Source organism: Scyliorhinus torazame, chromosome 9, assembly GCF_047496885.1.
Source record: "Scyliorhinus torazame isolate Kashiwa2021f chromosome 9, sScyTor2.1, whole genome shotgun sequence".
Classification (NCBI taxonomy): Eukaryota; Metazoa; Chordata; class Chondrichthyes; order Carcharhiniformes; family Scyliorhinidae; genus Scyliorhinus; species Scyliorhinus torazame.
The window spans coordinates 149778780-149793503 of NC_092715.1; the positions used below are offsets into that span (position 1 = coordinate 149778780).

Below are 14724 nucleotides of genomic sequence, written 5' to 3' on the forward strand. Positions count from 1 at the left end.
CGAAGTCTCTCACATATCCCCACCTCCGACAACAGTCCTACGTCTAACCTACATTGCGGGCGTTGGTAATTCACACCCCCCCCCCCCCCCCCCCGACCTGCAGGTTCACCCAGTGCGGGGCATGGTCTGAGATAGTGATTGCCGAGTATTCCGTATTCTTTACCTCCCCTACACAGTCCCTGCTCAAGATTTAAAAAATCAATCCTAGAATATACTTTATGAACATGCGAATATAACGAGTAGCCCCTTCCTGCCGGCTGTCTGGCTCTCCATGGGTCCACAGCCCCCATTTGATCCATGAACCCTTTCAGCTCCCTTGCCATTGCTGGAGTCTGCCCGTTCTGGGACATGACCGGTCCAGCCCCGGGTCAAGGACGGTATTAAAGTTCCCCCCCCCCCACCATTATCAACTTACGTGAGTTCCAGTTCGGCGCATACATGTTCACCAGCACCACTCTTCTCCCCTCCAGCTTGCCCCTTACCATAAGGAATCTGCCCCCGCCACCTGCGACTACGCCCTCCGCCTCAAATTGAACCCGCTTATTGATCATAATTGCTACCCCCCTGGACTTAGAATCCAAGTCCGAGTGGAAGACCTGGCTGATCCAGCCCCTCCTTAGCCTAGTCAGACACTTTCAGATGTGTCTCCTGCAACATAATTACGTCCGCCTTTAGAGCCCGCAAGTGCGCGCGCACACGTGCCCTTTTAACTGGCCCATTTAGTCCCCTGACATTCCAGGTGATCAGCCTGGTTAGGGGGCACAACCCCTGACCCCGCCGGTCTGCCATAACCTGTCTTGGGCCCGCCCCCAGCCCATGCGCCGTGCCATTCCTGGCTCGCCTCTTGGCTGCCTCCACCCCCGACCTCCTTTCCATTACCTACTTCAGATCCCCCCCACGTCAGCAAAATAACCCCCACCTGAGTCCTTTGACTAGCCAGTCTGCTAGCCCGGTGACTCATCGCTCCGGCGCCCCCTTGTCGCACTCCCATTATTTCCCCGACCTCGTCTCCCCACTCCCCAGCACACCGTCCCTCACTCCGACCCACTGGAGCAGTCTCACTATGATGGGAAAGATCAGACAAGATGTAAACATCAACGCAAGGCTGCTCCAGGTACAATACAGTTCCAGCTGTGTACACAGAAAAGTTTTAACCCACGTCCCTTTCTGAGCACCAAAAAGAAAAGAATATATATATAACACCGCAATGCAAGGAAAAAGACCCTTTGAGAGGGTGAGGGGATACCCTCCCCCCACATCCCCACAGGCAAAAACTGCCCACAAAAAAATACACAAGGCACCTTTAAAGCAGTAAACAGTCGACCTGCAGTCCAGGCACAGTAAGCGTCCCTTCAACCAGTAATTCTCGGACCCTAGCTTGCATCCGTGGGACCTTCTTTTGAGGCCAGCCCTTTATCCCTCACAAAGTCCATCGCTTCTTCGGGCTCGGAGAAGTAGTGGTGTTGGCCCTGATGCGTAACACAAAGACGGGCCGGGAAGAGCAGACCAAACTTCACGTGCTTTTTGAACAACACTTCCTTAACTTGTTTAAAGGCTGCTCGCCGTTTGGCCACCTCCTGGCTTAGGTCCTGGTAAATGCGAAGGACACTGTTATTCCATGTGCTGCTCTTAGCGCTCTTTGCCCACTGTAGCACCCGCTCCTTCTCCAAAAACCTGTGGAACCTAATCACCATCGGACGGGGGGGGGGACCCCCCGGAGGCACCTGTCTCGCCTGTACTCTGTGTGCCCCCTCCAGCTCCGGCGGTCGCGGACAGGCTTCAGCCCCCATCAGCTGCATCAACAGGGTGGCCATGAACGCTGTGGCATCAGCTCCCTCCGCCCCCTCCGGGAGGCGGATGATCCTCAGATTTTGTCTACGGCCTCTATTTTCCAGCTCCTCTGCTCTGTCCAGCAGTCTTCTCTGTCTCTCCTTCAACCCGTCGACTTCTAGCGCAGCAATCGTCTGTGCGTCCGCCTGCTCCTCCACCGCCTCTCCCAGCTCCTTAACTTTTTCGTCCTGGGCATCCAGTCTCTGGTTCAATTGATCCACTGCCTTCTGAAGTGGGTCCAAGTTATCCCGCTTCAACGATTCAAAACTGCTTTTTATCACCTGCAGCATGTTTTCCAGCGCCTGCTGGATCGCCGGGTCCGCAGGTCCGCCATCTTTGCTCCCGGGTCAGCTTCCCCTGCACCTTGTCTTTGTCCCTTCCTCTCCCGTTTGTGCTGCTTTCTGCTCTCCCGCGGTTCCATGCAGCTCTGCCCGTTCCTCAGCACCTCCGTGGCCGTCTTTCCAGCGCTCCGCAGTCCCGCAAAACCGGGGAACCAGGTCATCAAATCCCGCCGAAGTGAGAGGCCCCAAATGTGCGGTTCACTCACTCATTGCCGCCACCGGAAGTCCACAGAAATGTTTTTACCTCGCAAGGCAGAACATTGCCTGAATTTGAACAAACAGCTGAAGAAGACTTTTGCGGCACCAATGAACAAATGTTTGCAGCATGCAACAAGAAGAAAATGTTAACAAATCTAAAACTAAAGAAGATAAATCCTACATTGAAGAATATTACTCCGATATGGCAGTTTATTCGGGTTTGATGATTATTCTGTTAGTAACAAGATTAAAAATCTAAATACCACTCTACTAATGGGAGATGAATCCAATACATTGATGGAATTGCATACCGTTGGTACATCAGATAGCAGTGCCCTGACAAATGAACAACCGGAAGAGAGAGACTCCACAGGAAGAACACTGAAAGACTCCACAGAGAGCACTGAAAGACTGCAGAGGGAGAGCACTGAAAGACTGTAGAGAGGGAGCACTGAAAGACTGTAGAGAGGGAGCACTGAAAGACTGTAGAGAGGGAGCACTGAAAGACTGTAGAGAGAGAGCACTGAAAGACTGTAGAGAGAGAGTACTGAAAGACTGCAGAGAGAGAGTATTGAAAGACTGCACAGAGAGAGTATTGAAAGACTGCAGAGAGAGCACTGAAAGACCGCACAGAGAGAGAGCAATTAAAGACCGCAGAGAGAGAGCACTGAAAGACTAGAGAGAGAGCACTGAAAGACTGCAGAGAGAGTACTGAAAGACTGCAGAGAGAGCACTGAAAGACTGCAGTGAGAGAGTACTGAAAGACTGCAGAGAGAGAGAGCAATTAAAGACAGCAGAGAGACAGCACTGAAAGACTGTAGAGAGAGAGTACTGAAAGACTGCAGAGAGAGAGTATTGAAAGACTGCACAGAGAGAGTATTGAAAGACTGCAGAGAGAGCACTGAAAGACCGCAGAGAGAGAGAGCAATTAAAGACCGCAGAGAGAGAGAGCACTGAAAGACTAGAGAGAGTGCACTGAAAGACTGTAGAGAGAGTACTGAAAGACTGCAGAGAGAGCACTGAAAGACTGCAGAGAGAGAGTATTGAAAGACTGCACAGAGAGAGTATTGAAAGACTGCAGAGAGAGCACTGAAAGACCGCAGAGAGAGAGAGCAATTAAAGACCGCAGAGAGAGAGAGCACTGAAAGACTAGAGAGAGTGCACTGAAAGACTGTAGAGAGAGTACTGAAAGACTGCAGAGAGAGCACTGAAAGACTGCAGAGAGAGAGTACTGAAAGACTGCAGAGAGAGAGAGCAATTAAAGACAGCAGAGAGACAGCACTGAAAGACTGCAGAGAGAGAGTACTGAAAGACTGCAGAGAGAGAGTATTGAAAGACTGCAGAGAGAGAGTATTGAAAGACTGCACAGAGAGAGTATTGAAAGACTGCAGAGAGAGCACTGAAAGATCGCAGAGAGAGAGAGCAATTAAAGACCGCAGAGAGAGAGCACTGAAAGACTGTAGAGAGAGTACTGAAAGACTGCAGAGAGAGCACTGAAAGACTGCAGAGAGAGAGTACTGAAAGACTGCAGAGAGAGAGCAATTAAAGACAGCAGAGAGACAGTACTGAAAGACTGCAGAGAGAGAGCATTGAAAGACTGCAGAGAGAGAGCACTGAAAGACTGCAGAGAGAGAGCACTGAAAGACTGGAGAGAGAGAGAGCACCGAAAGACTGCAGCGAGAGAGCACTGAAAGACTGCAGAGAGAGCATTGAAAGACTGCAGAGAGAGAGAGCACTGAAAGACTGTAGAGCGAGAGAGTACTGAAAGACTGCAGAGAGAGCACTGAAGGACTGCAGAGAGAGAGTACTGAAAGACTCAGAGAGAGCAATTAAAGACAGCAGAGAGACAGCACTGAAAGACTGCAGAGAGACAGCACTGAAAGACTGCAGAGAGGGAGTATTGAAAGACTGCAGAGAGAGAGTATTGAAAGACTGCACAGAGAGAGTATTGAAAGACTGCAGAGAGAGCACTGAAAGATCGCAGAGAGAGAGCAATTAAAGACCGCAGAGAGAGAGCACTGAAAGACTAGAGAGAGCACTGAAAGACTGCAGAGAGAGTACTGAAAGACTGCAGAGAGAGCACTGAAAGACTGCAGAGAGAGAGTACTGAAAGACTGCAGAGAGAGAGCAATTAAAGACAGCAGAGAGACAGTACTGAAAGACTGCAGAGAGAGAGCATTGAAAGACTGCAGAGAGAGAGAGCACTGAAAGACTGCAGCGAGAGAGCACTGAAAGACTGCAGAGAGAGAGCATTGAAAGACTGCAGAGAGAGAGGGCACTGAAAGACTGTAGAGCGAGAGAGTACTGAAAGACTGCAGAGAGAGCACTGAAGGACTGCAGAGAGAGAGTACTGAAAGACTCAGAGAGAGCAATTAAAGACAGCAGAGAGACAGCACTGAAAGACTGCAGAGAGAGAGCATTGAAAGACTGCAGAGAGAGAGCACTGAAAGACTGCAGAGAGAGAGCACTGAAAGACTGCAGAGAGAGCACTGAAAGACTGCAGAGAGAGAGTACTGAAAGACTGCAGAGAGAGAGCAATTAAAGACAGCAGAGAGACAGCACTGAAAGACTGCAGAGAGAGAGCATTGAAAGACTGCAGAGAGAGAGCACTGAAAGACTGCAGAGAGAGAGCACTGAAAGACTGCAGAGAGAGAGAGAGAGCACTGAAAGACTGCAGCGAGAGAGCACTGAAAGACTGCAGAGAGAGAGCACTGAAAGACTGTAGAGAGAGAGAGCACTGAAAGACTGCAGAGAGAGAGCACTGAAAGACTGCAGAGAGAGAGCACTGAAAGACTGCAGAGAGAGAGCACTGAAAGACTGCAGAGAGAGAGAGCACTGAAAGACTGCAGAGAGAGAGCACTGAAAGACTGCAGAGAGAGAGAGCACTGAAAGACTGCAGAGAGAGAGAGCACTGAAAGACTGCAGAGAGAGAGAGAGCACTAAAATACTCAAGAAAGAGAGCAAGAAAGAAGAAGACTATGTAGGTCTACCTTTATTTGATCAAGAAAAAGAAGACTATGAAGGTCTATCTACTGTATTTGCGTATAGTGATGAAGTGATCACAAGTAGCATACAAGCTGTGCAGGATAAAGGTGAGACTGACAGATCTCAGCTGGACTGTACAACAAAACATGACAATCCGAGTGAAATAATGAATGAATCAATTGAGAACACATCAATTGGGAACAACCGACAAGAAAATGACATTGTGGAGCAGTTGATGCCAGATGAGAAGCACCAAGAGATCAAAGATAAATTGGATCATCCAAATGACACTGAAGTCACAAAGCTCAATGATGCATATGATCATCCACAGGAACCTGGGATCATGAAGTGCAGCGAAACATCAGGTAGTACAAAGGACACTGATAACATTTATAAATCCAGATGGTGGGTGGCTTAGAGGCAAACTCCCAGGTGGTCGTCACCCTATGTGTCTGCTGTCCTTGTCCTTCTAGATGGTAATGGTTGTGGGTTTGGAAGGTGAAATATGTGGAAGCTTGGTGAGTTCCTGCAGTGCATCTTGTAGATGGTGCACACTGTTGCCACTGTGTGTTGGTGATGGAGGGAGTGAATGTCTGTGTATAGAGTGCCAAACAAGTGGTGCTGGTCGGACCTGAAGGGGGTCAAGCTTCTTCAGTGTTGTTGGAGCTGCACTCATCCAGGCAAATGGAGTGTATTCCATCACGCTCCTGATTTGTGCCTTGTAGATGGTGGACAGTCTTTGAAGATTAAGGAAGTAAGTTACTTACAATTGATTTCCATCCTTTGACCTGTTGTAGCCACAGCATTTATATGGCTCGTCCATTTCAGTTTCTGGTTAGTGGTAACCCCCAGGATGTTAATAGTGGGCGATTCAGCAGTGGTAATGCCATTGAATGCCATCAGACAGTAGTTAGATACTCTCTTGTTGGAGGTGGCCATTACCTGGCACTTGTGTGGCATGAATGTTTTTTGTCACATGTCAGCCCAAGCCTGGATATTGTCCAGGTCTTGCTGCATTTGGACATGGACTGAGGATGAGTGAATGGTGCTGAACATTGTGCAGTCATCAGTGAACATCCTCACTTCTGATTTTGTCGGAATGAAGTTAATTGATGAAGTAGACCTTGAATGACTGACGGTAAAGAGTTTGCACTTTCTCCGTGTGACTGCGTGGGTTTCCTCCGGGCACTCTGGTTTCCTCCCACAGTCGAAAGATATGCAAGTTATGTTGATTGGCCATGCTAAATTACCACTTACTGTCCAACGGTTAGATGGGGTTACAGGCTTATGGGGATAGGGTCGTGGAGTGGCCTAAGGTAGGGTGCTCTTCAGAGGTTGATGTATTCTCAATGGGCTGAATGGTGTCCTTCTGCACTGTTGGGATTCTATGGATTCTATGAAGATGTGAAAGTTATATTTTGTTATCTTTGAGATACTTTCTTTATAGGTTTGAAGCGATGATAAGTACACTTGAAGTGACAGGACTACCTCAGAAAATGCACAAGCCACTACTGCTTTCTTCAAGAGGCGCTATGATGGGGAATAAAGATATTCTGCTCAGTATCATGTTTGAGACCAATCCTTTGGATGAAAGAGCTGATCAGAGGCTGAAAGTGGAGTCTCGCCCACTAGAAATTGTGTATGATGCGGTGAGTGAGATGCGCAAATATATAAAATATATTTTTACGTTGTATAGGCTATTCCGCTAGGCTCTGATTGTTATTTTAAATTGCTGGGGTGGAATCCTAGAATAATAAAGCACAGAAGGAGGCCATTTGGGCTGTTGTGCCTGTGCCAGTTCTTTGGTAATACAGTTGATTTACTCTGAGTCTGACTTCCTTGTTGTTTCCCATAGTCCTTTATTTTCAAATAATAATACATTTCACTACCTTTTTGTCCATGCATTCCAGATCACAATGACTTAATTGTTTTTAGAAATAAAAGAAGTTTCTCTGTATCACTGGGTCTTTTGCCAAGAATTTTATATCTGTTTCCTGTAGTTATTGACTCGACTGCCAGTAGAAACAGTGTCACTTTATTTACTGTATCAAAATACCGAAACAACTATTACTTTTAGTGTAGGTTAGGGAGGGCTGGGCCCGTGTTTCTTCTTCTTTGTAGACTTTTGGGGGGATTCTAGGATTCTTTCTCTCTCCTTAGTGGTGACCAAAAAACTATTGGTCTGTCACAAAAATCCATCGACTCACTAATATCCTTTAGAGAAGCCCATTCTGTGACTTCAGGAACACAGTGATGTGGTTGATTCTTATCTGTCCTCCAAAATGAGTTAGAAAACCACTGAGTTGCATTCTAGATGCAACTAGCTCAACATCTCTTGAGGGCAATTAGGATTGGAAAGTAATTGCTGGCCTTACCAGTAATTGCTGGCCTTACCAGTAATGCTTTAAGTCCCTTGAATTGTTTAATCTTCTGTTATCCTTCTCTGCTTCAACAAGAACAATCCCAGATTCTCCAGCAACAACAATGAGAACTTTTAATGTGGCCCTAGGGCATTCACAAAATTAATAACAAAACAAAAGTTTGATCAGAGGTAAATTGTGTTTTAAAGGAGGAAGAAAAGAGAGAGAGAGAACCCAAGTTTTAAGAAGGAATTCCAAAGTTGGCAGCTGGATACACCGCCACCAATACAAATCAGAAATGTTCAAGAGGCCAGAAGTCAAAGCGGATAGACATCTTGGAAAGTTGTAGAGCTGGTAGAGATTACAGAGAACAGTAGCTGCAAGACCATGGGGGGATTTGAGAGCATAGTCAGGAGTGCTCCTTTTCCCAGAGAATAGTGAACCTCAAACAGGCTTCCATGCAGTAGATGCAGATTTGCTGAATTCCTTCGGACAAAAGTTGAAGCTGTTTCTGATTGCAGGACCATTGACCTTGTAAATGCCTAAATTTTAGAGGAGACAATTTGATTTCCTGGACTAATTTTGATTGTATAGATGGGTTGGAGAGGAATTTCACAGATTTTTCTATCCCCAAATTGACCTGGATTTATTTTAGTTTTTTTCTCCTGGGGGGTCACACGTTTTGGATGGGGTGGAGAGTGTATATGATGAACAAAATATCACATTTGGACCATGGGGTCTCAACTTAATTTTCATTGTTTGTAAATTAGTCAAATATGATTTGCTTTTAAGAAATCCACGCTGTCATAAATTATTCCATACTAGGAGGAGGCGGTGACATAGTAGTATTGTCACTGGACTAGTAAACCAGAGGCCCAGAGTAATGTTCTGGGAATCCAGGTTCAAATCCCGGCACTGTTGATGGTGAAATTTTTTTTTTAAAAATTCAAAAACCTGGAACTAAATGTCTAATGTGATCATGAAACCATTGTCGATTGTCATAAAAACCCATCTGGCCCACTAATGTCCTTTAGGGAAGGAAATCTACCATCCTTACCTGGTCTTTTCAGGCCCATACCGATCTCCATCTCCAAGGCCTTTTTCAATTCAATAGACAAGGTTATGCCATTTGTGTTGGAGGGGGGAGACAAGAGGAGAGAGAAAGAATTCTAGAATCCTCAAAAAAGTGCTACAAAGAAGAAGAAACATGGGCCCAGCCCTCCCGAACCTACAATGCTACCAGTTGGAAGCCACTGTGGAAAGAGTGAGTGGATGGGTAAAGGAGCCAGACATGGAATGGGTGAGGATGGAGGAGATCTTGTGTACAGAAACGACCCTCTAGGCTCTCTCCATGGCAGTGCTCCCATCCCTGCCATCAAAAGACGCGAGCCTAGTGGTGGTATCTAGCCTAACTTGAAACCAGATGAGGCAATACTTCGGTCTGACCGAAATGTCGACCAGTGCCCCCATCTGCGACAACCATAGGTTCACATTAGTCATACTTGCCGTCACCTTTAAGAGGTGGAGACAGGACGGGGTGCCACTGACAGTTAGAGACTTTTACATTGGAGACAGACTAGGGACCTTAGAGGAACTGACGGAGAAACAGGAACTACCAAATTGAAATTAACTCCGACTTCTACAGGTCAGCAACTTTCTCTGCAAGGAGACGACAACATACGCACGAACCCCAAAAGGCGCAATGCTAGAGGAGTTACTGGACGGCGAACAGCCTGGGGAAGTAAACTGTGTGAATCTGTACAGACGATACTTAGAAACGATGCGTTCCCCACAGGACGAGACACAGGAAAAATGGGAGGAAGAGCTAGGGATGGAAAAAGGTGAGGACTCTGGAGCGAAGCACTGAGCAGGGCCAGCTCCACCTCCTCATGTCCAAGGCTAAGCCTCATGCAGCTGAAAGTGGTGAACAGAGCACACCTGACAAGATCCCGAATGTGCAAGTTGTTCCTGGAGGTGCAGGACAAATGGGAACGGTATCAAGGAGGCCTGACCAACCATGCCCACATGTTCTGGGCATGCCCTAGATTTGTCAGGCTTTGGGCAGCTGCCTTTGAGCCAAAATCCAAGGTTGTGGCGGTGAGTGTGAAGCTGAGCACAAAAGTGACAGTCTTCAGAGTATCCAACGCCCTTGCCTTTGCTTCCCTGATCGCCCGCCGGAGAATCCTGCTTGGCTGCCGATCAGCAGCACCACCCACGGCTGTCGACTAGCTGGCAGACGTATCGGAATTTCTCCACCTGGAGAAGATCAAGTTCACTTGTTTATTCACTCAAATAGCTTTCTGGGTTCACAGCCAATCCTCATTACATATACTTAGCTGGCAACCCAGATAACCATTTGAATATTAAAATACCTGAGTACCAGAGAAAATATTGCTTGATTAGGCTGACTCTGATATTTTTCACAATTTTATTTGTACAAGATAGAGATTTCAAGTAGTTGCAGTTTCAATTAATGAAACTTTAATGGGCCAATGGATGGCTTCCATAAAGCGTGGAGGCCATTCGCTAACTTGTTCAAGGACCTGTTCAAATCCAACAGCCAATAAAGGGGGTGAGGGGTGGGGGGTGGGGAGGGGTGGGGGGTGGGGAGGGGGGGGGACCACGACGCGCAAGAGCAAATGGGACTGCAGGGAAGGGGGGGGGGGGTTGAGGAGAAAGCCAGAGGAAAAAGGAGGGGGTGGCTGGAAAACAATGGCCAATACAGAGGCCAGAGGGCCTAGAACAAAGCCACAAGAAAAGGAACCCCCAAAGAAACACCAAAAAAAATGATAGGAGGAGGGGAGAAGAAGGGGGGAGGCTAAATGATAAAATGGGGGAGGAAAGGGAAGGAGAGGGCACTGCTCACATATAAATAGCAGATAAGTGACACAAGAAAGGACCCTGAAACAATGAATGGAGGGGGTGGAGGAATGACCAAGAGGGGGAAGGGAGAGGGGATCGGGACAAAGGAAAATGATTTGTATATTGTAACCAACACATTTATCCTTACCGACTGTATAGTGTATAAAATGTGAACATTTCAATAAAAACATTTTTAACAAACGATTTAATTTGCAAAAAGTTGGCCTCGTTAATGGTGGTCTTTTGAGAGAACTGGCTGCCAAGACACACGATCTGTAGTTTGCAGATGACTTTAGCGCCAGAGTACTCTCTGCACCAAATTGCAAGTTACACTCAATTCCTTCAATTTTGCATGGAATAAACTCTGCCTGTCCTTCAATGTTGCCAAAAACAAAATTCCATGGGCAGGATTCTCCGACCCGCCAGACCCATTTTCTGGCCCGGCGTGCCACCAGCAGCAGCGGGATCCTCTGTCCCATCAGCCGGCCAATAGGGTTTCCCATTTGTGGCCACTCCCACGGCGTCAGAAAATCCATGGGTATGAGTTCACTGCCGCAGAACGGAGGATCCCGCTGACTGAGAATCCCGCCCCATATATCAACCTGCATCTGATTAGCCCAATTTTATACCTCCTGTATGTGTTGAAGGAGAAACTCTACAATACGTTATGTAGTTCCTCATACTGGATTAGCAACCTAGATGTGAATTCACCATGACAAGTTGTGATTTATTACCTTGCCATTGCTACCAGCGTGGCCTATGTCTAACTTCTGTCTCATGATATGTGATTTGCCTCTCTGCAGAGAAAGGCAACAGAGCATAATGACTCAGCTTTCGTTGTGATTGAAGGCACCTCTGAGGTGTCGTGCATCATAGTCTACAAGCGATGCCCTTTTAAAAGGTGTTGTGACAATAACGTGTGGGGGGGAAAAAGTGAGCTTTCTGTTGACTTAAAATAATCCTCCTTATGAAGTGTCAATCATTTACACCCATTAAAGTTTCATTAATTGAAACTGCAACTACTTGAAATCTCTATCTTGTACAAATAAAATAGTGAAATAGATCAGAGAGTCAGCCTAATGCTGGTACTCGGGTGTTTTAATATTCAAATGGTTATCTGGGCTGTCAGCTAAGTATATGTAATGTGGCTTGGCTGTGAACCCAGAAAACTATTTGAGTGAATAAACATAGAAATGGGCATGAGTGGCATGGTGGTACAGTGGTTGGCACTGCTGCCTCACAGCCCCAGGGACCCAGGTTCAATTCTGACCTTGGGTGACTCTGTGTGGAGTTTGTACTTTCTCCCTGTGTCTGCATGGGTTTCGTCCGGGTGCTCCGGTTTCCACCCACAGTGAAATGATGTGCAGGTTAGGTGGATTTGGCCATGCTAAAATTGCCCCTTAGTGTCCAAAGATATATAGGTCAGTTGGGGTTACAAGGATAGGACACGGGAATTCAGTCTCCGTGGGATACTCTTTCAGAGGGTCGGTACAGAATCGATGGACCGAGTGGCCTTCTGCACTGTAGGGCTTCTATAAAATGCCACTCTTGGCATGCAGGGTCATTTTGCAAGGCATGCATTAGCATGGTGTCCTGAGGGGGCCATGCTTGATTGTAGGGCATTGAGGTGGCATGGACAGAGCATGGGGGTGTGAGTGGTTGGTGGGTGTGAGGGTTGACCGGCCTAGTCCCAGAGCACCATAGGAGGCCTTTTAAACAGACCACCTTGGCACTTCTTTGAACGTTTTCCTGGGTTTTCCAGTCTGACTCCAGCTTGTACCCACCCCCACACATTGACAATCTTGAGGGAATCTGAGGTGGGTGGCTGAGCTGGGATTTTTCCTGACTCCTAAAACACCCACCTCCAGGATGAAAATCCAGGCTTCTGAATTGAATGGTTCTTTTACTGAGCCGCTCGGAACCACCACCTACAATGTTAAAGTTAGGAATCTGTGCACTTTCTCCCTGTGTCTGCGTTTGTTTCTTCCGGGTGCTCCGTTTTCCTCCCACAGTCGAAAGATGTGCAGGTTAGGTGGATTGGCCATGCTAAATTGCGCCTTAGTGTCCAAAGGTTAGGTGGGGTTACAGGGTTATGGGGATAGGGTGGAGGCATGGGCTTAAGTAGGGTGCTTTTTCCAAGGGCCAGTGCAGACTCGATGGGTTGATTGGCCTCCTTCTGAACTGTAAATTCTATGATTCTGTGAACACCCAGTGCTTGCAGTTATATAGATGCGTGCAACTGCATCAAGATTCAAGAAACTTGACACCATCTGGGGCACAGCAAACCCATGTCACTGCCACCCTTGCCACTGGATGAGGTATCTCCACCAGTGACAAACTGCTAGATAATAAACTGTCAAAATCTTGCTGCTCAAGGAAGGTATTGGACAGGAAAATCCATCGGCATAAGACCTGCAGCAGTCCAGATTCATCCCACAACATAGGGTCATAGAGGTCTACAGCACAGAAAATGTCCTTTGGCCCATTGCGTCTACACCAGACAAAAACAGCCATCTTAAGTATACTAATCTCATTTTCCAGCACTTGGCCCATAGCCTTGTATGTCTTTGCATCGCAAGTGTACATCTAAATACTTACATGTTATGGGGGTCTCTGCCTCGACCACCTTCAGGCAGTGAGTTCCACACTCCTTTGTTTGTAAAGGTTTTCCCTCACATTCTCTCTAAACCTCTTGCCTCTTGAATCTATGCCTCCTGGTCATTAAACGCTCCACCAAGGGGAAAAGTTTCTTACTGTCTACTCTATCTATGCCCCTCATAATTTTATACATCTCAATCATGTCCCCCCTCAGTCTCCTCAGGTCCAAGAAAATCAACCCCAGTCTATCCAATCTCTCTCCAAAGCTAAAACTCTCCAGCCCAGGCAACATCCTGGTAAATCTCCTTTGCACCCTTTCCAGTGCTATCACATCCCTCCTGTAATATGGATTCCAAAACTGCCAACAATACTCTAGCTGTGGCCTAAATAATGTTTTGGACAGTCCTGGCATATCCTTCCTCCTTTTAAATTCTATGCCTTGACTAATAAAGGCAAGTATTCTATTTGTCGTCTTAACCACTGTATCCACCTGCTCTGCTCCCTTAAGGGACGTGTGTACATGCACACCAAAGTCCCTCTGATCCACGGTGCTTCCCAGGATCCTGCCATTCATCATGTATTCCTTGTCTTGTTCTGCCCAATTGCATTACCTGACACTTAACCGGATTGAATTCTATTTGCCATTGATTAATCTTTTTTAAAATCTTCTTAACTTGGGAGAAACTGTGTCCAATAGTCACAAATGATCTGAACATTCATTGAGCAGAACTCCATTCTGATTATAATAATAATAAACGTTATTAGTGTCACAATTAGGCTTACATTAACACCTCAATGAAGTGAAAATCCCCTCGTCGCGACACTCCGGCGCCTGTTCGGGTACACCGAGGGAGAATTCAGAATGTCCAATTCACCTAACAGCACGCCTTTCGGGACTTGTGGGAGGAAACTGGAGCACCCGGAGGAAACCCACGCAGACACTGGGAGAACGTGCAGACTCCACACAGACAGTGACCCAGCGGGGATTCGAATCTGGGACCCTGACGCTGTAAAACAATGCTGCTAACCACTCTGCTATCCACCTGACCAGCCCGTCTATATCTATATATGTTATCTAATGCTATCCCCCTCATTATTTATCAGCCCACCAACTTTCATATCATCTGCGAGCTTACTGATCAACCCTCTTGCATTCATATCTAATATCATTTATGTAAACCACAAACAGCAAAGATCCCTGCAGGACCCCACTGGATACAGTCTTCTAGTCAGAAACATACCCTTCGGCCATCACCCTCTGCTTCCTTTCACTCTGCCAATTCTGGACTCAATTTGCCAAATATCCTTGGACCCCATGGGCTCTTGCCTTCTCTGTCAGTCTCTCCTGTGGGACCTTGTCAAAAGCCTTGTTAAAATCCAAGTACACTTCTTTAAATTCATTGCCCTCATCTAATAATAATAATCTTTACAATAAGTAGGCTTAGATTACATTGCACTGAAGTTACTGTGAAAATCCCCAAATCACCACACTACGGCATCTGTTTGGATACATTGAGGGAGAATTCAGAATGTCCATTCACCTAACAAGC

At 46.8% G+C, this 14724-nt stretch overlaps 1 protein-coding gene across 5 annotated transcripts in view; it reads left to right on the top strand.

Moving 5' to 3' along the window:
* vps13a (vacuolar protein sorting 13 homolog A) overlaps positions 1–14724 on the top strand; it is a 753359-nt gene that overhangs the window by 156695 nt on the left and 581940 nt on the right. For all 5 annotated transcript variants that reach the window (XM_072516625.1, XM_072516626.1, XM_072516627.1 and 2 more), the window contains exon 18: positions 6802–7003. In XM_072516625.1, coding sequence (XP_072372726.1) covers positions 6802–7003 — 202 coding nt within the window. The remainder of the gene's footprint in view (positions 1–6801; positions 7004–14724) is intronic.